Source organism: Littorina saxatilis, linkage group LG15, assembly GCF_037325665.1.
Source record: "Littorina saxatilis isolate snail1 linkage group LG15, US_GU_Lsax_2.0, whole genome shotgun sequence".
Taxonomy (NCBI): domain Eukaryota; kingdom Metazoa; phylum Mollusca; class Gastropoda; order Littorinimorpha; family Littorinidae; genus Littorina; species Littorina saxatilis.
The window spans coordinates 3,551,592-3,574,369 of record NC_090259.1 but is presented as its reverse complement, the minus strand read 5'-3'; the positions used below and the strand labels follow the sequence as shown (position 1 = coordinate 3,574,369).

The following is a 22,778-nucleotide window of genomic DNA, read 5'->3' as shown; positions in this document are numbered from 1 at the left end:
TCTGGTACTTCATAATAACATGTTGCCCACATGATGATTATGTATAAGAACCATTACATTTGTGATTGATGATATGTATAAAAACTTGTTTTTTTGCTCTTAAAGGGGAATGTACAGCAGCAAGTTTGTTGCTAGTGGAATTTTGAACCCCAGTCAGGGGAGTTTGTTGATGTGTGGATACACATGTGTATATATCGGTTCAATAAATGTTGGAACTGTTACTACCAGGGTTAAGTCTTAGAGTGTGCGCAATGGGGATGGACGTTGTGTGCATATGTGTAAATATGTGATAAGTGGTGTCTCGACATAAAACATATTGGTGTTGGAAAGAATATGTGTTGTGATGTCATTGAGGATGGTCATGTGCATGTTCTTGTCCGAAAGTCCAGATGTGTTGCCACACACAACAAAGATGCAGCAACTTTTTCATGCATGTTTATTGTCATTGTATCAAAGAACATTTTCTCTCTCAGTGTCTCACACACACACAAACATGAATATCTCAAATCAATCAAGTATTCACCTGATCTCTAACTTGTAAATGTTATGCAGTGGAATCCCCCATTTAATACCTCAGAAATTAGGAAGCCGTTAAAAGTCAAAAAAAGAAAGTAGTCTAAAACTGGAGGTAGATTCACAGATGATATCAACAACAAACCTAAGACTAAGAGGATCTCAAGAAAGGAGAAAACTATAATTAAAACAATTAAATTGGGGGAGTCGGATGATACAATTGCATTCCCTCTCCCCAGAACATGCACCTTTATAAAATTTGGAAATTCGAGAAGTTTCATTCAGCCTTCCTTCAACTTAGATCAAGCTATCAGCATCCTCTGTTTGCGTGCGTACATACTATAAATACCGTTCTCCAGCAAGTTTCAGCCTTCCTTCAACTTAGATCAAGCTATCAGCATCCTCTGTTTGCGTGCGTACATGCTATAAATACCGTTCTCCAGCAAGTTTCAGCCTTCCTTCAACTTAGATCAAGCTATCAGCATCCTCTGTTTGCGTGCGTACATGCTATAAATACCGTTCTCCAGCAAGTTTCAGCCTTCCTTCAACTTAGATCAAGCTATCAGCATCCTCTGTTTGCGTGCGTACATGCTATAAATACCGTTCTCCAGCAAGTTTCAGCCTTCCTTCAACTTAGATCAAGCTATCAGCATCCTCTGTTTGCGTGCGTACATGCTATAAATACCGTTCTCCAGCAAGTTTCAGCCTTCCTTCAACTTAGATCAAGCTATCAGCATCCTCTGTTTGCGTGCGTACATGCTATAAATACCGTTCTCCAGCAAGTTCAAAAATAAATCTTTGCAAAGGCTAACTGTATAACATTTACAAGTCAAGACACAGTCAAGCATAAGAACATCATCTACTCTTGGAAGCCAGCATCAGTGTACATCCTTTACAACAATTAGTCACAAATCACCATTGTAAACAATCCTATGGTCTTTCATTATAACATCATAATTATCAGAAAATTCCATTTGTTTTAAGTTCTGAAAAAAACTTGAATTTACAAAAGGCTCAAGTCGAGGCAGATGGGCAACTGTACTCTAAGACAGAATTGATTATATTGGGTTTTTATGTGACTTCTGCTCCCCCTTTTCAGTGTATTTCACATGTTACAGAAATTATTGAAAGCAATAAAATGGACTTTTGTGCTGCAAAACTGCCTAACCATAAAATTATGCAATTATGTTATGTTTGTGGCGATATTAAGCAGCACATTCTTCAGCCTGCCTTTTTTGTTTGTAGTTGCAGACCTGGGAACCACTGTTTTCCACTTAGAGTGAGTAACTTAGAATAGAGTATTCTCAAAGAAACTTGGCGTACTTTCAGATAAAAAATGTACTCCACACAGCATTCACATATCCAAAATACTGGGTCGACTTCGGGATGAGCCTGTGAAGAAAATAAGTCTTAGACATTTTTTTGATCATATTTGTTTTTAACGACCGTACTTATTGTGTTTTAGACTTCTTCTTCAGCGTTCCAGAATTGTCTGGTTACGTGTGAGCTCGTTTGCCCATTTGGGTCCCCCACACTATACTCTGAGAGCATAGTCAGCTCACTCCGCTTTCGTTGAGTGGGCATGCTAGGTATTTTCGTGTTTCCATAACCCACCGAACTCAGACATGGATTACAGGATCTTTTCCGTGCGCACTTGGTCTTGTGCTTGCGTGTTGGTTTTGGTTTTGGGGTTTTAATGTCCCTTCAGCAGATGCGTGCTTGCGTGTACACACAAAGGGGGTTAAGTCACTATAGCAGGTCTGCACATAAGTTGACCTGGGAGATCGGAAAAATCTCCACTCTTAACCCACCAGGCGGCAGCGACCGGGATTTGAACTCACGACCTCCCGATTAGGAGGGCGACGTCTTACCACCACGCCACTGCGCCCGTCGTATTTTAGACAATAATGAATCAAGTGTACAAAATATGGCAAAATCGTAGTGGTTCCCAGGTCTGATGTTGGCAACAGCTTTGCTACTTGTACACAAAATGATGATCCTCCTCCTCCACTTTAACATTTTGAACGGTCATTTGACCGCACACACAAACACTCCTAAGCGCAATTCTATGCTGCTTTCGATCAACTGCACAAAGAACAGTAATCATCCTGAAGTCCAAACAGTTGAACAAGAATTTCCCTGCACAAAATGACTCCAGTCTTAGCTATAGTCTTCCGTGCTTGCAGAACTTTGTGCACAGAAGAGTAATACTAATAGTAAATACTTTAATAGTAATACCTCTTCAGCGAGAAGAGCAGCAGTCTACGAAAACACATTCTCAGAAGGAAAGCTCTGCCATTTTCCATCACATGTACCCAGAACTGTAGCACATTTCAGGTTCAAATCACTGAACAGTTTTTCCCTGCACAGACCAAGTTAACCAACACCTCGAAAGTGTGTCTTTTTGAAAAATGTCTGTTTGTTGCATTCAGATAATAAAGTGGTTTTTTAAAATTGTTGCTCCTCATTGCTTGCAGGGAAGTGTAAAATTATAAAGGGTCAGTGGTTTGCACAGACAGTATCCCAAACTCGTGTACACAGACAGTATCCCAAACTCGTGTACACAAAAGAATAGATCTTCCTCTTCTTCTGCGTTCATGGGCTGAAATTCATGCATACACTCCCGTTTTTTGCACGAGTGGGGTTTCCTGCGTAGTACATTTTTTCCCCCGCCATTTAGGCACACATATGCCGATTTCAGGGGAGGAGAGTAGAACACCATGTCTAGTTGAAGTAGATCAAAGTGCCACACAGTGATAACTTTGCACAGAAGAACAAAGACTCTCCAGCCAGTTTTCATCACTTGTAGACAGACGAGTAGTACTCCTCCTCCAGCTCAAAGAGGTCTGCAGCCATTTCGTCACGCAGCGCCATCAGCTTGGTGTCGATCTGGGTCTGCATGTCGCGGTACAGGTGCATGTTGGCCGTGATGGAATCATTGACGGAGGGAAAGTCGTTGAGGATACGAAACTGTTTCAGATCGGACACCAGCTTCATCAGCGACTCACCCGCCCTCACCTGCACAGGTAAACAATCCCATCAGTACAGTTCAACCCCCTTTTAACACACACCCCCCCCCCCCCCCCCCACCTAAAAAAAGACTTCCTCCTTGCTTTTTTCGATTTCTGTTTATAAACTATCAATGTACCTCCAATTTAACCTTAAAGGCATATGTACTCGATGACTATACACGCTAATTGCTTTACCAACAGCTGGAGACATGCTAAATTAAGTTCCCTGCAAAATATTGTGGTCTAGGACCCCTTCAATGTTGAGATATGTTAATTTTCATTTTGATCTGGATCGTCCTATTTATAGATTTGGCAACACATGTAACGTTGATGCAAGGGAGCTAACACCGCGGCTTTGTTGACATCCTCACTTTTTCAGAGGCTAGAACAAGCTGTAATGCATGTATTATGGTCCGCGCATGGTGACATATCGTCATTATATGGTCTTATGGTGCGTTTGACATCGATTATGGGCAAACTACACTTTGTAAACACGGGAGCGCGTACATATGCCTTTAAGACTCCCCCCTTTTTAAGACTTGATTTTCTCAGATTGTGTTAGGTCATAAAAGAGGGGTTCCACTGTATTACCCTCTCTTATGCATAAACAACATTCCTAAAAAAGGGAAAGATTTTTGGGGGGTGTCAGCTGTGGTGAAGTCTAAACTAATTAAAGCGTACTGCCAGCTTGCTTACTGGTTACATCTCAGTAACCGTTGCACTCTGAACGTAAATGAGATTTTCATCAACCTGTAGTCTTTTAGCTTTACCCCTGAATGAGAATCGAAACTAATCAAAGCTGGTCCAGCCAGGAATAATCTTGTCTGCACAAGATCAGTGAAAAGCAGACGATTTCCAGAAAATAACTATCAGGGGTTTTAAGAGCTGTGGAAGAATTGTGATCCTGTAGCTGAGGCAAGCGCAGTACCTAGTGAGCTATGATAATGCATCTTTCTGAAAGAAAAGAGCAAAAACAGCGGTGTGATGACCTTTTTCTCTCCAAACCATGCACATTGGAGCTCTTATTCAGTGTGATGCAATGGGCTTGCCTTCGCTGATAGTTGTCATTGAGCTATACACAGTCTTGTTTTACTCAGTATGGAGAAGTGCGACTCTCTACATGGCAACAGCCAGCGCACCAAGGGGCCAAACTATACAGCGGAACTCTCTACATGGCCACAGCCAGCGCACCAAGGGGCCAAACTATACAGCCGAACTCTCTACATGGCCACAGCCAGCGCACCAAGGGGCCAAACTATACAGCGGAATTCTCTACATGGCCACAGCCAGCGCACCAAGGGGCCAAACTATACAGCCGAACTCTCTACATGGCCACAGCCAGCGCACCAAGGGCAGGGGCCAAACTATACAGCGGAATTCTCTACATGGCCACAGCCAGCGCACCAAGGGACCAAACTATACAGCCGAACTCTCTACATGGCCACAGCCAACGCACCAAGGGGCCAAACTATACAGCCAAACTCTCTACATGGCCACAGCCAGCGCACCAAGGGGCCAAACTATACAGCGGAACTCTCTACATGGCCACAGCCAGCGCACCAAGGGGCCAAACTATACAGCCGAACTCTCTACATGGCCACAGCCAGCGCACCCAAGGGCCAAACTATACAGTGCAACTCTCTACATGGCCACAGCCAGCGCACCAAGGGGCCAAACTATACAGCGGAACCCCCCTGTTCAGACCACTAATGTAAGACTTAACCATTTGTTTCAGCAACTTTACTCGCATTTGGCGAGTAGATTAACATTTTTACTCACCATTTACATGTTTCTACTCGCCATGGCGAGTAAAATACTCACCACTTTCAGGCCTGAAGCATCTGAGAAAACCAGGTCGTATGGCGAGTAGAAACATGTAAATGGAGAGTAGAAATGTTAATCTACTCGCCAAATGCGAGTAAAGTTGCTGAAACAAATGGTTGGTTTGGGCCTTTTGGCGAGTAAAATTTGCTCTCTGGCTAGTAAATTATGAGAAGTACTAGCCAAAGGCCAGTGCCCCATTCTGTGGACTTTCAGCACTGTGCTTTAAAGTCTAGAAAAGGGGGTTTCCACTGTATACAGCCTGGCATGAAGCCCAGATGACGATTGTACCATGAAGCCCAGGTGACGATTGTACCATGAAGCCCAGGTGATGATTGTACCATGAAGCCCGGGTGATGATTGTACCATGAAGCCCAGGTGACGATTGTACCATGAAGCCCAGGTGACGATTGTACCATGAAGCCCAGGTGACGATTGTACCACGAAGCCCAGGTGACGATTGTACCATGAAGCCCAGGTGACGATTGTACCATGAAGCCCAGGTGACGATTGTACCACGAAGCCCAGGTGACGATTGTACCACGAAGCCCAGGTGACGATTGTACCCATGTAGCAAGCGAAGAAGAGAGAAGAGAAGAAGCAGTGTCACACAGTTGTACCCATGCAGCAAGCAAAGAAGAGAAAGAAGAAGCAGTGTCGCACTAACAGCAGGTGATGTGTACTCACGATGTTTGACGCGCGGACCTGCATCTCAAAGTGGTCCTGTTCGTTCTGCGTCGCACGTTGCAGCTGTCCGTCTTCTTCCACCTGTTGTCATGGCAACAACTATATGGGTTATTGGTGATCACAACTATTTTTTCTGGAAACGGTTTGTATACAAGTGTAAACTCTTGTTCTCTCTCTCTTTTTGTCTGTCTGTCTCTCATCAATCAGTGAATCAATCTCTTTTGAAAGAGAGTACTTCACTGTTGTCTAAAATTCATACTAGTATTATTGAAATGTGATGTTCCAATACATTTGATGCTGACTTTCTGAAAATGCTTTCATTTCCTGTACAAACATAAGTGATAATTTTACGGCCACAGATAACTCACCCTGGCCAGCTTGATGATCTCCGTGAAGTTTTCAAACATGGCCTTGACATTGCTCTTGAGTCGCATGGTGTAGTCTCGCAGTTGTGCCTCCTTGCTCTGCGGCATTGACCTCTGACCTCCCTGAGACATGGCGGCCACACAGCTTGATCAGCTGCAAAACAAACAAACAAATTAATAATTAAAAGATAAATGATTCAAAAACCATAATATATCCAGATATGAATATATAAAAATTGTTGCTCTTCTTTCAGTATGTGATCCTGATAGTGACGTCGTTTCTACAGTGATTTTAGTTTTCGCACTGGCTATACGCACTCGGAAAGTATACAGGGGTCAGAATCTTGTATACACTCCAGCGCTAACTTCCGATCGCGAAGCAAATTTGCCTTCGACTCTACTTTGCGATAGGAATGCAGAGCAGTTGATTATAAGAGTACAAAGAAACGAAAACAATATGATGCTGCACAGCCTTTGCTGTAATGATTGTAGATAATTTTCGGCGTGTACTGAAAAGACCAGCAGTGAACCGCATCAACACTCAGAGCGTCATTCAACGCCATTTTGCGAAGGAACGCTTCACTTTCGATTCATGGTATCAAAGTACGCTGGGGACAAACACAGACAAAAACAAACACACACACACACACAAAACGGATGCTACACGGCACTTTATTGTCCGAGTTTGGGACACACTCAGAGTGTTTATTGACCTAGAAACGGTTGTATACATGTACATTATTTGCCAACCCTCGACACTCCGAAAAGGAGATAGCGGAAGTCCATAGTCAGACTGATTTTTCATTGGCTACTTCCTAACGACTTGTTTAGGGGGAATTTCATTGGCTACAGATTTGTAACAGAGCTTTTCATTGTCGGAGTGTATACTGACTGTATACACACAGAGTGCGTATAGCTTTTGCCTTTAGTTTTATCTGGAGTATGCTATCAGAATGTTTTTTTCAATGGCTGTTGCATCTAAGATCTTGGTCTCAGATTACTAAAATTTATTTCAACATATATATATTATGTTTCAAAATTATTGTGCCAACATTATATTTTGTTGTTCAACTTGTTGTCATTAATACATTTTATATGTAATACTAATACGCAGTGGCTACACTTACGCCGCCCGTAACTTTTCCCTTCTTTGCTTTGATTACGCCACAAAGCATTTCCCCGCCAGGGCCGCGCTCTACTTCCGGTTTGATCCGGTTTGGGCGGCCATTTTAAAGCGTGGGTCGAGTGAGGACAGACGTGTTCAACAGTCCGCATTACTCACTAGTAGTGGTTGTGCGTTTCTACCCGTATGCAGGCCGGTTTACTTTAGTCATGGATAGCGGACTTCACAGCGAAGCAGTTTTGACAGTAGGAAGTACGTTCGAGTCCTTCGACAGGTTGCAAAAAGTTATCTCTGACTTTGAAACGAACGCGTTCGTCCAGCTCTTCGTCCGGTCGTCGCGAACCCTGCAGGTGCAGCGCAAACGAGCCCCCAGAAAGACTTTCAACGAAGCATTGCAGTTTGGCGAGTTGGACTATGCCTGCATCAATGGAGGACGAAACCATCTGATGCAAACAAACAACCACTACATTTTCCCTCCAATTAATTAACCTGTACGCATAGTACACATACGGGAACAATAACCCATAGTACATTCAGTACAGTACATCCTAGTAGCCTACACACCATGGAGGAAATTCCACCACAAATCATACACAAATGATTCCTTGTTTGGAGAAACAAAATAACGGGATGGGTTGAACAAACAACTACTTCACTCCCCACAGTCACCTGTACCATTAGTACAGATAAAAATACGGAATAAACCCGTTAAAGGAACAGTGAAATCTATAATCACTGAGCCTCATATAAGCCTCGAGAGGATATCTGGAAAATCAACCACCAGTACATACAAGTATGTCCTAACAAGGGACATGAATAATAGTGAGCGTGTTGCGACAGTAAAATGGCGTCATGTTGTAACTAGAGAATGTCCGGGTAGGATCACGCCGCCCCGTAATCAAAGTCGGGCCGAGTGACTCTACGACTCGTGGAAAAGGTGTAACCGAAGCCTGCAGTGAGCGGGTTACGACAGTAAAATGACGTCATGCCGTAACTATAGAATTTCTGAGTCGAATTACGACTTGAAAAAGGCGTAACAGTAGCCCCTATCATACTAATAATTGTATTCAGATTTCACCTACAGGCAAACAACTCGCGTTAAAATGGGTACATTACACGTTAATTCCAAAGCACTTATGAAATTAAACATGGACGCTTCGCTCCAATGCTCTGTTCCCATGGTAGAAGGTGTTTACTGATACCGGTACAGTGAGTGGTACTGGTCCTGGTAGAGCTGATCCTGGAACTGTGGTGATTCTACTTTTCTAGATAGGGATGGCAACACCGCAAGATTAGGCCTAAAAAAAAAATAGGTGTGGTTACGGTAACCCGACCTACCCTATTTTTAGGGGCCGACCCTATAACTTTTTATTACATTTGTAAAAAAAATTAAAAAAAGCACACAAGAAAACCAGTGCAGAAAACGCAATGAAAGCGAAAACGCCCGAGTCGCACACTTATTTCCCTGTCAAGTAGGTTTAATTTGTACACATTAGAAAAAAAAGTAAAACAAAAAAAAAAAGTGATTGCCTACCTTCCTACCCTATTTTTTTTGGCTATGTTACCGTAACCACACCTATTATTTTTTTGGGCCTTAGCTATCAGTATCAAGTTGTAAGTTCAATTTACCAGGAACTGAAATCGTTGCAATATTTTACGCAACAGCACCAGGACAAGAATCAACTGTCTGTCTGGTCAGTAGTTAACCCGATCGGCGTCCTGCACGCAAACGTTCATCCGTCTCCGGCATTTCTCTCTTTCGAAGCAGGCGAACAATGCAAATATCCATGAAAAGTAATCTACCGAAAATCGATGAACTTTCCCAAACAAATTTAATTCAAAGATTATACACTTGCGCAAACTTTGTTTTTCTCCAAGCTCATTAGCATTTTAGCAACTCAGACACTGTTGTAGATTATTTGAACTCAGTTTGTGTTCGAGTGGATAATAGCTCAGTCAAGTTATCATGCCACATTGAAAATGTTATCTACTACAGAAGCAACTAATTTGTTTTAAATTTCCCTTTTTCGGTTTGGTTTGCATTGGTAAGCTTATGGTGCTAAAGTAAATTCTGTTAGTAAATCTTTGAGACATCTTTATGCTTCTTGTTTTGTGTATTTTGATATGATCTGGTAGATAGATGTAACAGGAAGTTGGATGCGAGATATTTCGCGACTTCCACCACCTTCCGGTCTTTCCAACTAAAAACATGGTGGGTTACGGAACGTATTGTGATCATCAACATCTATCGCTATAAGTCTAAGCCATCTTTGTTTCTTTTTCTGTATTATATGGCTCGTATCGTAGCTAGAATAATGTAGGCATTAAACGTTCAGCCAGTTTTGTTTTCCTTTGGGAGGGTTGCCGAATATTGGAAGATTTCGATCGGTAATTCTCGACGCGTACACATTTGTTCTTGTAGTGTTGCACTTGCAGGCTTTTCAGGTGGGGACGCTGTCGACACAAATAACATGGAATTGGCGAGCCCTCAGAAACAAAAGTCGTTTGCAATGTTTGCAGTCCTAGACGATTTTGAAGAGAATTTTGTTTCGTTGTACTTTGATAAAAGGATAATGTGGGTTACTGTTAGCCATGTGCAGATGCAGTGAGGCGATGCCATGAAATTGAAAGTGAAACAGATGAAGTGTGGACAAACTTTTGTTTTTATTCCAGTGTCAGATCATACACAGTTTCGATTTCGGAAGTAAAACATGTTTGCATCGCTGACGTTGCTGGTACTGTGTGTTGACTTGTGATGTATTGGTTTGTTTTTCCAGCCTAAGCCTAAGAAGGGGAAGAAGAAGGTGGCTTCCGCCCCCACCTTCGGCAAGAAGCCGGAGCTCAAGAAGATTACCAACCCTCTCTTTGAAAAACGGCCCAAGAACTTTGGCATCGGTAAGTCCCTCGGTGAACCTTATTTATTGTAGCCTTAATTTAAAGTGTGTCAATGTCTGTCATTTGTGAACCTGTGCGGTGATTGTTGTGTGGAGAGCTGGTGGACATAGACACTTGCACAGCCTTGCATACAAAAGAAATTATGATCAGGTGTGCTATCAAAAGGAGCCAACACCATGATTATGGACAGCACATCCGACAGGCAAATCAGTAACGCATGACTGTCGGATATGCTGTCCATAATCATTGTGTTGGCTCTTTTTGTATGTCCACCAGCATATCCGACAGTCATGCGTCACTGATTTGTCCGTCAAGAGCGGTTAGGCATGAATTGTGACGTTGAGCGACAGACCTTGACACTGCAAATACAGCCACACTTATGAACAGCGACCACCCAAGGGATTAAAGGGAAGTGTTGTGCACAGGTGAATTACTGAAAAAGAAGAGAAAAACTTTGTCCGGGATCATTTGGGTGGTGATATTGAGCAGGAAGTCGTTGTCTGGAGGTGGTCACCAGAACAGGTTCAGCTGTAGAAACTTGTATAGCTAGTACATGTTCACAGTAAAGTCAGTATTCTCCTGTCAGCATTGCAGGATTGTATGGCACGCTGATTTATTGGTTCAATTTATACATCGTATTCTTCATCATTAGTCTGTTTTGTAGCAAGCAAAATATTTGCATACAGTGCACAACTGTGTTTTATACTCATGAAACTACAATGGCCACCCCATCTCCATCTTTTGTTCATTGTGTTTCAGATTCTGTGTTCATTTGCAAACAATATTGATTAACGATTTTTGGAAACTTAAATGCCTGATTCGTATGTACGTTAATACAGTTAACAGTAACACTGTCCTATGATGTAACATTGTGGACTGCTACTTCAGGTCAGGACATCCAGCCCAAGCGTGATCTGTCGCGATTTGTGAGATGGCCCAAGTACATCCGTCTGCAGCGTCAGCGAGCAATCCTGTACCAGCGTCTGAAGGTCCCCCCGCCCATCCACCAGTTCACACAGGCAGCAGATAAACAGACAGGTGGGTTCCTTAAACAGACAGATGTGAGTTCCTTAGACAGACAGGTGGGTCTTATCGCGGAGTGGGGCTCTCCGTGAATTGGTTTTGAGCTGTGTAGTCACACTGTTCATAGGTTTTGAGCCGCTACCTTTTTGTGCTGCCATGCAGCTGTTACCTGGGGGGGGGGGGGGGGGGGGTGTCTGTGAAGTTGTGAGCTGCGTGATGTTAGGCCAAATATAATGTTGGTTTTAGGGTAACGTGAACACCAAAAAATGGGTTGGTAGGTCAGGCTTTTTTATTGCAACTGTCACATGTGATGTCTAGTTCTAAAAAGGTTACTTTCCTTAGTCTTGGTATGGTTTGCAAAATGTGTCAAAAGTGTTTGGTTTTGATAAATGATTTAAAAGAATATTAGGGTCGGCGGGAGAAAATAGGGGGTAGGAGAGGCGGCCATTGGTCTCTGTGCAGTTGTGAGCTGTGTGATGTGTGTGTGCAGCCACACAGCTGTTCCGTCTGCTGGACAAGTACAAGCCTGAGACCAAGCAGGCCAAGAAGGAACGTCTGAGGAAGCGAGCGGAGGAGCGAGCCAGCGGCAAGCAGGACCGGCCTACCAAGAAGCCGCCTGTGGTCCGTTCAGGCGTCAACACTGTCACCGCCCTCATCGAGTCCAAGAGAGCGCAGTTGGTGGTGATCGCTCACGACGTGGACCCCCTTGAGGTGAGGAGGAAGTTGTATTTTTGTCCTCAAACTTCTTGTAGTGTTGGGGAATAAATATTCTCCTGATACGTTTGACGGTCAAATACTCCTGTTCCTTGTCCCAGTGTTCTCTCACACCGCCCCGTCCCAGTATCCAATGCTCCATCCACAACTGAATTTCGTTCGGCTGCCAGACTTGCTGATTTTACAGTCTGTCCAGGGAGGAATGTTGGGCGGTGGAGGAAGTAGGTTGTGTGTATTCAATGCAACAAGAAGTTCAGAATAACAGTTCTTTTTATCTCGCCCGTTGGTTTAACCTCCGGCTGGTTCAATCAATTAGTAGTTTTGACATGTAGGTGTTCTGACCAATAATGTCTTTGTAGGTAAATCTTGTTGGTCAATATATATAATAGTAATCCAGGTCCGGCTTACTAGTTCTCTAGTCAGAGAATAATACAGAGTGTGTGCTTTGGTAACGGTCCGTGTGAGTGGTAACGGTCCGTGTGAGTGGTAACGGTCCGTGTGAGTGGTAACGGTCCGTGTGAGTGGTGGCGGTCCGTGTGAGTGGTAGCGTTTTTATCAAAGTAAGCAGGAAAATCAACAGGCTTCATATCTCCTGAATGAAAAGTAAAGAAATAAGGTGATATTGATTGGATTCTAAGTGCACGAAAAATGACGTTCCATGAAAGTCCAGCATCGTTAATTTAGATAAACACTTTCATAGACCAGGGAAATTGCTATGATGAATGATTATCTATCTGATGCATCACTGATGCAAGAAAATCTACCACCTAGATCTCTGAGCTGTTCACCTTGGTCTGTGCATTTGTTCCGTGCGGAAGATTGCCTGTGTAGTAAAGTACCCCAGCAGTTGCTCTTATCTTCAGGGGTGAATGTTACCATAGGAAACCTGGGATTCCTGATTTGAAGGCAGGGCTATTCCCCGACAGATTTTCTTTATTTTCATAAAGTTGAGAAGGGAAGAAGATGTGAAACCAGTTCAGTGGTTTATGTTGTGCATACTCCTTTACTTTTACCCCTGCATGATTTTTATTTTTTAATTTTTTTTATTCAGATTACCTGTTTAATAAGAACCCTAGTTCTGCTTTTAATGAGTTTGGTTATGTACATTTGTAAAAGAAGTTATGCAGAATTGGTCATAATTTTGATTTATTTTATTGTTTAGTGCTTTGATGCATTCTGTACGGTTGTATGTCATACTTAATTGTGTTCTGAGAGTTTGCAATGACGATGTATTTTTTCTGTATGAATCAAGAATTATGATTCTTACCTTGGCTGTGTCTGAGCAAACCTTTCCTAACATCTTGCTGATGAGTGAATTCAATATCTTCTACTCTAATTATTAACACATTTTTTGAAGTAACGTCGGGGGGGGGGGGGGGGGGGGGAGTTATCAAATCATATTTTTCTGAAACTATAAATAGCTTTGATAAATTAGAATCGCAACATTTTTCAAATTACGGTGTAATGGATTTGATGCAGAATCATTTCACATTCGTGAGATACAATTGCAGTTATTGTTTGGTAAAGGGGAAGGAAGGGTGTGTTGGGAGGAGACGGGGATATTGCTGATGACAAGGACAGGAAAAGCTTGTTTGAATACTACCGCTAGATATGTAAAGTCCATGTGTCAGTGATGTGTGTTGAATACTACCGCTAGATATGTAAGGTCCGTGTGTCAGTTATGTGTGAATGGGGTGCAGGGGATACTGCCCATAAGGAAAGGACCGCAGGAGGGGGAGCAATCTTTTGGCATGATGTTCCAACAATTATTGGCATTCAGGGTGTTTAGGAAACCATGCGTGTGAGAGCCGAGTTGTATTGGTTCCAATAAAATGATTTTTTTGTGTTCATGGCATCGGGGAAACGGGCATTAGAGCTAAGTTAAATGTTTAGTCCCAGAGAATGTCTTGCATTAATGGCATCAGGACAGGTTGTGCCCCTGAGTTGTGATGGGATTGCAGTGATGAGAAAGGAATTTCTTCACCTGACACACCAGCTGAAGACAAACATTTTTGACATTTTTCTGTCTGAGCAACCCTTCCATCAAAATATATCAAAAGTTAAGGACAAAGGATATCCGGAGTGTTTTTGGAAAGAGGAAAAGGCAGGCATGGCACTCTGTGTCGAGTGTGACAAAAAACTGAGTTGATCGTTGGTTACTGGCAATACGAAACATGCATTACATTTGGTCAGATTATTTGCTGTGTAAAATTGATGAAACATACTTGCAGAATGTGCCAGATTGCACATATTTTAAACTAGATTTAAAAAATAAAATCTTGACACCCTTTGTTTTTAGAGAAGTTTTAAAAATCAATTCCCATGCCTGTTACAGCCAAAACTTGTTCATCGATAGATATTGTTAATCCAGGTCCAACTCACTTGTTCTCTAGTCGGGGATGACATTCAGCAATGAAAATGTAGACACTTTCACAGACCCAGGCCATAGCTATGATGAATGATTATCTATCTGATGCATCACTGATGCAATAAAATCTACCACCTAGATCTCTGAGCTGTTCGCCTTGGTCTGTGCTAACTTGACATTTGTTCCATCATCGGCAATATCCTCTAATTGACTTTTTTTCATCATACCATCCTGAAGAAGGCAGTGTGTAGCTGCTGAAATATTGAGAAAGAAAGCACAAGTCTGGTTACTGCTGTGTCCTCTTTTTGTTTGAATATTTGTTCTCTAAGATTACCTGTGTACGGTAGGAACATTGCCCCAGCAGTTGGTCTCACTTTCAAGGATGACATTCGTAAGAATTTTACAGTTGTTTGTAAAAGGGGGGTGGGTTGGGAGGAGACCAGGATATTGCCGATGACTAGGAAAGGACAGGAAAAGCTTGTTCGAATACTACCGCTAGATACGTCAAGTTCGTGTGGCAAGTATGTGGGAAAAAGGAATAGGGTGCAGGGGATACCGTGAAGTAAGAAATCTTCTTTCTACATGATGTAAGGATGATTATTTGCATTCATGTCGTCGGGCAAACGTGTGTTGTGTAGGCGCAATAAAATAGTTTTTGTGTGTTCGTGGCGTCTGGGAAATGTGCATTAGAGTGGAGTTTAGTTGTCAGAATGTCTTGCATTAATGGCATCAGGACAGGTTGTGATGGTTTGGGCTTGGTTGTGCTGGTTAGGGCTTGGTTGTGCTGGTTAGGGCTTGGTTGTGATGGGTTTGCAGTGATGAGAAAGGAATTTCTTCACCTGACACACCAGCTGAAGACAAACATTTTTGACATTTTTCTGTCTGAGCAACCCTCCAATCAAAACGATGGTTAGCGAAGAAGTTTGACTTGTGTTGGTTTATTTTTCTTGTTTTTGTGTGTGTGTAATTTTTAGCAATATTCTTTGAGGGATTGTAACATAACCAGGGTAGCACTTAAGTCTCACAGCTTTAAAGTATAAAGTATACTGTTCAAAAAAAGAAACGCATAGTTGCTACTTGCCAAATTTGTTTTATTTTTCGAAAAAAATTAACAGAAAATCCAATATTTAGATTATTTGTTTGAAATTTGGTATGGACACAGTTGAATGCACACACAGTTCATTTGCATCTTCAAATCAATCAGTCAATCAATACGATTGGGTGCCGAGGCTGTCAAGTCAGTAGGGGGTGTGACTGCCTTGAGCAGCAACAACTGCCCGGCACCTTCTGGGCATGGACTGGATCAGATGCCGGATATCTTGCTGTGGGATGGTGTCCCACTCCTCCTGAAGTGCCTGCAATAGATCGCGGTGATTTGCCGGCGCTTCTTCTCGCCTGCGCACACGTCTGTCCAATTCATCCCAGAGGTGTTCTATCGGGTTCATGTCTGGCGACATGGATGGCCAGGGAAGCACCTGGACATGGTGGTCGGTGAGGAACTGGGTGGTGAGTCGTGCTGTGTGCGGGCGAGCGTTGTCCTGCTGGAATATGGCATCCTGGTCAGCCAGAAGAGGAAGGGCGTGTGGGCGCAGAATTTCCTCCACGTATCGCTGGGCAGTTATGTGCCCTTGGACGTGCACCAGGGTGCTCCTTCCAGCGGTATTGATCGCCCCCCACACCATGACGCCTCCACCACCATGAACGGGTGCCTCATCCACACAGTTGGGCGCGTAACGTTCGTTTACTCTCCGGTAGACCCTCCTCCGACCATCATGTCGCTGGAGCAGGAAGTAGGACTCGTCGCTGAACCACACGTGTCTCCAGTGATTCCGGACGGTCCAGCGAAGGTGCTGGTTGCCCCACTGCACTCGGTTCTGGCGATGGCGGCGGGTGAGGACAGCTCCTCTGTGAGGTCTGCGAGCTCTCAAACCAGCTTCATGCAGGCGGTTCCGCACGGTCTGGTCCGATAATCGGTGTGGCCCGGGGAGAGCCTGGACAGAAGATGAGGCCGACAGGAAACGATTCCGGAGGTGGCGGAGCCGTATGAAGCGGTCGTGAGCAGCAGTTGTCGCCCTTGGTCTTCCCGCTCGTGGCAAGTCAGCAACGGAGCCAGTGGCTTGAAACCTGACCCACAGTCTACTGATGGTGCTCTGGGACACGTGGAAGTGCCTGGCGATTGCACTTTGACTTTGGCCTGCTTGTAAACGACCCAATGCAATTTGGCGGTCTTCTCTGCTCAATCGGGCCATCTTTCGTCGCTGAATTGTCGTCTGATTTCTTTGTGGCGAACAATCCGCTTTTATGGGTTTTGGAAGACATGGTGAGAGCTCAATATTCCCCGAGTTTCACGAGATTACACTGAAGCATGACGAGTGGTCATGCCAAATGAGCAATTTTGACATTGTAGCCACTGATAACGCATGCGTCACGTGCAGAGCTCACTTGTGGCAATGGACGAAAGGTCGACGACCAGATAAACATTTTCTGCAGTTTGGTGGATATCCTTGTAGCCATATAACTAAATTAACCAAATATTACAAGCTATGCGTTTCTTTTTTTGAACAGTATATTAACGTTCATTAGCAGAATTACTTTTTATTTTGATTGGTTCCAAAATGTTCTAAATTGCTATGTGATGCTATTAGACTCTAAAAACAGAAGGAAGAAAACCTGGGAACCGTATGCAATTACAGATTTTTTTTTTTTAACTGCAGTGCAGAGGTTTTGTTTGTGTTGTAAAAATAGCTACTTGTATGACCACAGGAGATTACGGAGGCTGATGGCCGCTGAACAGGAAAAGCAGTGGGGATTGAGAAACAACTAGAATCATTCTCATTCTGTAGCAGTGCTTACCAGAGGGACACTTGGAGGGTTCAGCTCGTGTAACTGGCGCTGTTTTGACAGAAAAGAATGTATTCATTGTCTCCCCAAAAAGTACTGCCTCTGTTTGGTGATCTCTTGCCTCGCTCTCCCCAAAAAGTACTGCCTCTGTTTGGTGATCTCTTGCCTCGCTCTCCCCAAAAAGTACTGCCTCTGTTTGGTGATCTCTTGCCTCGCTCTCCCCAAAAAGTACTGCCTCTGTTTGGTGATCTCTTGCCTCGCTCTCCCCAAAAAATACTGCCTCTGTTTGGTGATCTCTTGCCTCGCTCTCCCCAAAAAGTACTGCCTCTGTTTGGTGATCTCTTGCCTCGCTCTCCCCAAAAAGTACTGCCTCTGTTTGGTGATCTCTTGCCTCGCTCTCCCCAAAAAGTACTGCCTCTGTTTGGTGATCTCTTGCCTCGCTCTCCCCAAAAAGTACTGCCTCTGTTTGGTGATCTCTTGCCTCGCTCTCCCCAAAAAGTACTGCCTCTGTTTGGTGATCTCTTGCCTCGCTCTCCCCAAAAAGTACTGCCTCTGTTTGGTGATCTCTTGCCTCGCTCTCCCCAAAAAGTACTGCCTCTGTTTGGTGATCTCTTGCCTCGCTCTCCCCAAAAAGTACTGCCTCTGTTTGGTGATCTCTTGCCTCTGTTTGGTGATCTCTTGCCTCTGTTTGGTGATCTCTTGCCTCGCTCTCCCCAAAAAGTACTGCCTCTGTTTGGTGATCTCTTGCCTCGCTCTCCCCAAAAAGTACTGCCTCTGTTTGGTGATCTCTTGCCTCTGTTTGGTGATCTCTTGCCTCTGTTTGGTGATCTCTTGCCTCTGTTTGGTGATCTCTTGCCTCTGTTTGGTGATCTCTTGCCTCTGTTTGGTGATCTCTTGCCTCTGTTTGGTGATCTCTTGCCTCTGTTTGGTGATCTCTTGCCTCTGTTTGGTGATCTCTTGCCTCTGTTTGGTGATCTCTTGCCTCTGTTTGGTGATCTCTTGCCTCTGTTTGGTGATCTCTTGCCTCTGTTTGGTGATCTCTTGCCTCTGTTTGGTGATCTCTTGCCTCGCAGATGGTGATCTCTTGCCTCGCAGATGGTTGGTTGCAGTGATGATGATTTTATCTGAATCAAAGGTGATTTTTCATTAATCGAGCTTTTTAAGTCTGAGCAACCAACTGTCACCAGCTACCTGGGTCAACCAGAACACTGCCAAGTGCACATGTCGTCGTCCCCCCCATGTGCTTTGCCAAGGAGTAAAGCTATTGGTTACACAGAATTTTACAACAAGAATTGTAGGTTGTTGGAATGTTTAATTATTGACAATTAAAACTTTACATTTACTGATACATCGACCCAGTGGTCTTTTCAGTAGACGGACGGACAAACACTTACCATTCAATCAATGAACTTGTCTTGGAATCGTGGATAAAACTCGCTTGCTAGATGTAAGATTACCTGTGTGTCTGTTGCTTTTGCCATGTAACAAAGCATTATCCCCCTTAGCTCACAGAAGCAGTCACCCTGGCATGGAAAGCATTATCCCCCTTAGCTCACAGCAGAAGCAGTCATCCTGGCATGGAAAGCATTATCCCCCTTAGCTCACAGCAGAAGCAGTCATCCTGGCATGGAAAGCATTATCCCCCTTAGCTCACAGCAGAAGCAGTCATCCTGGCATGGAAAGCATTATCCCCCTTAGCTCACAGCAGAAACAGACATCCTGGCATGGAAAGCATTATCCCCCTTAGCTCACAGCAGAAGCAGTCATCCTGGCATGGAAAGCATTATTCCCCTTAGCTCACAGCAGAAGCAGTCATCCTGGCATGGAAAGCATCTGAGAAAGCAGGGTTTTCCAAGAGGGAGGCTACAGGCCTCTCTACCCATACTATTTTGGAGTCATTTATTATTTTTGTAGGGAAAAAATACTCTATTTGAGTCCAGACTACGATATTCTAATTAGGTTTGTGTTGCTAATGTTGGCATTTGTAACCACAGGGTTACTATTTTGGTCATCGGATAACTATTTTTGACTTGACCATTACTCTTGTCAAGTTTTGGGGGTAAACAGGTCTGAGGTTCCAGTGTATTGACCAACATACTCTCTGTCCACAGATCGTGCTGTTCCTGCCGGCCCATTGACCAACATACTCTCTGTCCACAGATCGTGCTGTTCCTGCCGGCCCTGTGTCGCAAGATGGGCGTACCGTACGCCATCGTGAAGGGCAAGGCTCGCCTGGGTCGCGTGGTGCACAGGAAGACGGCGGCCTGTTTGGCCATCTCCGCGGTCAACCCCGAGGACAAGCCCGCCCTGTCAAAGGTCGTAGAGGCCGTCAAGACAAACTTCAACGACAGATCCGACGAGGTGGGTGCTGGTTTTTTTTTGTCTTGCACTTTTTGGTGTGAGGTTGAAAGTTAGGTGCGGAGGATTAGAAAAAAGGCCTGAAAACAGAGCATGACTACCTTAGTAGCAGGGGGCAACATGGTTGTGCTCTTGAAAACCCACTCACGCTGGCCCCTTTGCCTCCGAGGAGCGTAGTGGTAGCTCCGAGTTGAAAGAGCAGAGAGTTCGTTGTGTTGCACTGTCTGATGAGAAAAGAGTCAGATTTAATTGTGAAGTTACTATGATCAGGCTTTCATTCATTTGTCTTGGCTCACACTTGTCTTGGCTCACACATTGGTTGCAGTGATGATGATTTTATCTGAAACAACAGTGATGTTTCTTTAAATCGAGCTTTTTAAGTCTGAGCAACCAATCTTGACAGAAAGCAAAGTCAACAAGTCTGGTTCTTGAGAAGGAACGTACAGTGTTTATACACCTGTGTTTTATGACCCTTCATTAAATCACTCCTCTCACTACAGAATGGAATATAAGCTAGCTGTGATAGGATACAGGCGTTTTGATTCCCTTTACCCTTCCTGTCCAATTCCCTCACTTTCTACAAACCATTCCGTTCTCTCAGGTCCTCCTCAAAAAGAAGCAGAGAAAATTAATATTAAAAAACTGGAAGTTCACGTACAGGGGAAAAATAGCACTAGAAGAATTAACTGCAAGGATTTTGTTCACGGCGGACCGTTGTGCACAGACTTTATTTAGTACTGCCCTGAGGGCCTCTTTGTTAGTAATATTCCTCATGCTTTGACTTTGAGCCAAATGTAATGTTGATGAAAGATGAACAAATCTTGCTGCAGTTATAGACGTTTCAGATGAAAAACTTTCATGTCAGCTTCTGATTTTACCCTGGCAACAGAATTAAACTCCTGATCAGCTCGTGTGTAATATCTGTGTTGTGGGATTGCAATGACGATATCATTTTCTGTATGAATCAAAGATTATGATTCTTACCTTGGCTGTGTCTGAGCAAACCTCGTTCAAGATCTTTCTGATGAATACATTTACTTTCTGCTCTGGGTTTTTAATAAAAGTCAACTTCTTTTGAAAACGGTGAGAAGAAAAAAGTATTAAAGCTTGTAACGTTCTGGCCAAGCTATCTAAATAAAGATTGTTCTGAAGCAAACATGGATGTTGGCAAATAGCAAACTATCATAACCCTTATTACCCCGTAGTACCCAACACTGCACACTCAGCTCCCAAACGCAGATCCCTGAAACACTCACTGTATGCAGTGAAATTGCTCTGCAGTCCTGTAGGTGGGTCAGTGAAGATAATAAAAACCTGAACCAAGGGAGAATAACACCGGTGTTGGTGGCTGTGCAAACATTTCAAGCAGGATTTTCATACCCCCCTTCCCACTTATGCACTGATGTGTATTGTTGAAATAATGAATTGGTAAACAGTCTTAGCTTCCTTGTTACCATCAAGATGACACACTTGATTGACCTAACACTCAGGGGAAAGGGTGTCTCCATGGGTTGTGGTTCACAGTTTGACGTGACAAGTTGTGATGATGATACGTTACACACTCTATGAATCAAAGATCATGATTCTATTCCTTGGCTGTGTCTGAGCAACTGATCACAAGTAGAACAATTCATAGTTAACGAGAGTTTGTCTAAGGCAAAGAAACTGAATATAAACGAGAACAAGAGGGAGAATTATGCGGAACAAATGTGGCACCATATAGAATAAGCATTGAGATTAACAAGTGGTTTTTATTTTTCTCAGGTTTTTCTCTCGCTGTTTAATTCTTGTTAGTCGTGTTTACATTTGTTTTCATTTTTTATCTTTTTACAAATTGTTCCTGTGCCCAAACTTAACTGTTTTTTTAACTTTGCCTCCCATCTCCTATGCAATATCCATGACATGGGAAGTAACTGTCAATTTTCAAAATGTTCATTATAGACAGATGGTAGCTGTGGAAATGTGAATTATGTAGAAGATAAACTAGTCTGGGAGGCAGGTGGTCACTTTCTAGAGGTGGTAGCAAGGGCAAGTTCGACTCGTATAAAATTGAAAGTAGGTATCGTGGTGTATTGCAGACGCTTCCTGGTGTTCCAGGAGCTGCTAGTGGGTTCTCAAGCGGGTGATTTCTGGAGGCACTGGTTGAGAAAACTTGATTGTGTGCAATTGTTGATGGTTGTGTGCAATTGTTGATGTGCAATTGTTGATGGTTGTGTGCAATTGTTGATGGTTGTGTGCAATTGTTGATGGTTGTGTGCAATTGTTGATGGTTGTGTGCAATTGTTGATGGTTGTGTGCAATTGTTGATGGTTGTGTGCAATTGTTGATGGTTGTGTGCAATTGTTGATGGTTGTGTGCAATTGTTGATGGTTGTGTGCAATTGTTGATGGTTGTGTGCAATTGTTGATGGTTGTGTGCAATTGTTGATGGTTGTGTGCAATTGTTGATGGTTGTGTGCAATTGTTGATGGTTGTGTGCAATTGTTGATGGTTGTGTGCAATTGTTGATGGTTGTGTGCATTGTTTCAGATCCGACGTTGTGTGCAATTGTTGATGTTTGTGTGCATTACGTTTCGATGTTTCAGATCCGACGTCACTGGGGTGGCGGTGTGATGGGTGCCAAGTCTCAAGCACGCATCAGCAAGCTGGAGAAAGCAAAGGCCCGCGAACTGGCCCAGAAGATGGGATAAACTATTGCCTTGTGTCAGCCATTAAAAAAAAGACAGAAAATACCACTCGTGTGAAGTGTTGTAAACAAAATGTGCGTGTGTCCGTCTAGTGAGCGTTCTCCATTGTTACTCCTCACTTTCTAATCGCAAATGGTTGTGTGAGACAGATGCGACTTGAATATTTCTGGGGATTTGTGGTTTTTCCACTGCAATGACTTAAAACATTTATACTTCACGTTCTCCAGTGTGTGTGTACTGCTGTCTTGTGAGCGTGTGCCCGTTAGAACTCCATTGTTGCTCCTCGCTTTCTAATCGCAAATGGTTGTGCGAGACAGGTGTGACTGTATTGAATATTCCTGTGAATGTTTTTTTTTTCACTGCAATGTTAAGT

The 22,778-nt window shown here is 43.5% G+C and overlaps 2 protein-coding genes and 4 non-coding genes across 6 annotated transcripts; 5 read left to right on the top strand and 1 right to left on the bottom strand.

Moving 5' to 3' along the window:
- Positions 1–419: 419 nt before the first annotated feature.
- LOC138948222 (mediator of RNA polymerase II transcription subunit 22-like) lies at positions 420–9,349 on the bottom strand. The gene is made up of 4 exons (XM_070319728.1): positions 9,150–9,349; positions 6,401–6,551; positions 6,033–6,113; positions 420–3,531 (listed from the first exon to the last, which is right to left on the bottom strand). The coding sequence occupies exons 2-4, from the start codon at positions 6,527–6,529 to the stop codon at positions 3,313–3,315; spliced, it is 429 nt and encodes a 142-aa protein (XP_070175829.1). The 5' UTR covers positions 6,530–6,551; positions 9,150–9,349; the 3' UTR covers positions 420–3,312.
- LOC138948448 (large ribosomal subunit protein eL8-like) lies at positions 8,669–22,451 on the top strand. Its single transcript, XM_070319994.1, has 6 exons — positions 8,669–8,701; positions 10,298–10,415; positions 11,304–11,453; positions 11,929–12,149; positions 19,522–19,722; positions 22,304–22,451. Exons 1-6 carry the CDS (start codon positions 8,669–8,671, stop codon positions 22,406–22,408), a joined length of 828 nt encoding a protein of 275 aa, XP_070176095.1. The 3' UTR covers positions 22,409–22,451.
- On the top strand, positions 14,108–14,188 carry LOC138949571 (small nucleolar RNA SNORD36). Its single transcript, XR_011450348.1, has one exon. It is a non-coding gene; the product is annotated as a small nucleolar RNA SNORD36 (small nucleolar RNA).
- LOC138949570 (small nucleolar RNA SNORD36) lies at positions 15,331–15,411 on the top strand. The gene has a single exon (XR_011450347.1). It is a non-coding gene; the product is annotated as a small nucleolar RNA SNORD36 (small nucleolar RNA).
- LOC138949569 (small nucleolar RNA SNORD36) lies at positions 18,465–18,535 on the top strand. The gene has a single exon (XR_011450346.1). It is a non-coding gene; the product is annotated as a small nucleolar RNA SNORD36 (small nucleolar RNA).
- On the top strand, positions 20,039–20,110 carry LOC138949568 (small nucleolar RNA SNORD36). Its single transcript, XR_011450345.1, has one exon. It is a non-coding gene; the product is annotated as a small nucleolar RNA SNORD36 (small nucleolar RNA).
- Positions 22,452–22,778: the final 327 nt, after the last annotated feature.

What these genes read in the sequence shown, in the direction of transcription:
- LOC138948222 (XM_070319728.1), bottom strand. Translation starts at nt 6,529, where the DNA reads ATGTCTCAGGGAGGTCAGAGGTCAATGCCGCAGAGCAAGGAGGCACAA. An exon ending in AGATCATCAAGCTGGCCAGG is followed by an intron (nt 6,114 to 6,400) that starts GTGAGTTATCTG and finishes CCATGACAACAG; the next exon opens with GTGGAAGAAGACGGACAGCT. An exon ending in AGGTCCGCGCGTCAAACATC is followed by an intron (nt 3,532 to 6,032) that starts GTGAGTACACAT and finishes TTACCTGTGCAG; the next exon opens with GTGAGGGCGGGTGAGTCGCT.
- LOC138948448 (XM_070319994.1), top strand. Translation starts at nt 8,669, where the DNA reads ATGGACGCTTCGCTCCAATGCTCTGTTCCCATG. An exon ending in TCCAATGCTCTGTTCCCATG is followed by an intron (nt 8,702 to 10,297) that starts GTAGAAGGTGTT and finishes TTGTTTTTCCAG; the next exon opens with CCTAAGCCTAAGAAGGGGAA. An exon ending in TCAACGACAGATCCGACGAG is followed by an intron (nt 19,723 to 22,303) that starts GTGGGTGCTGGT and finishes TCGATGTTTCAG; the next exon opens with ATCCGACGTCACTGGGGTGG.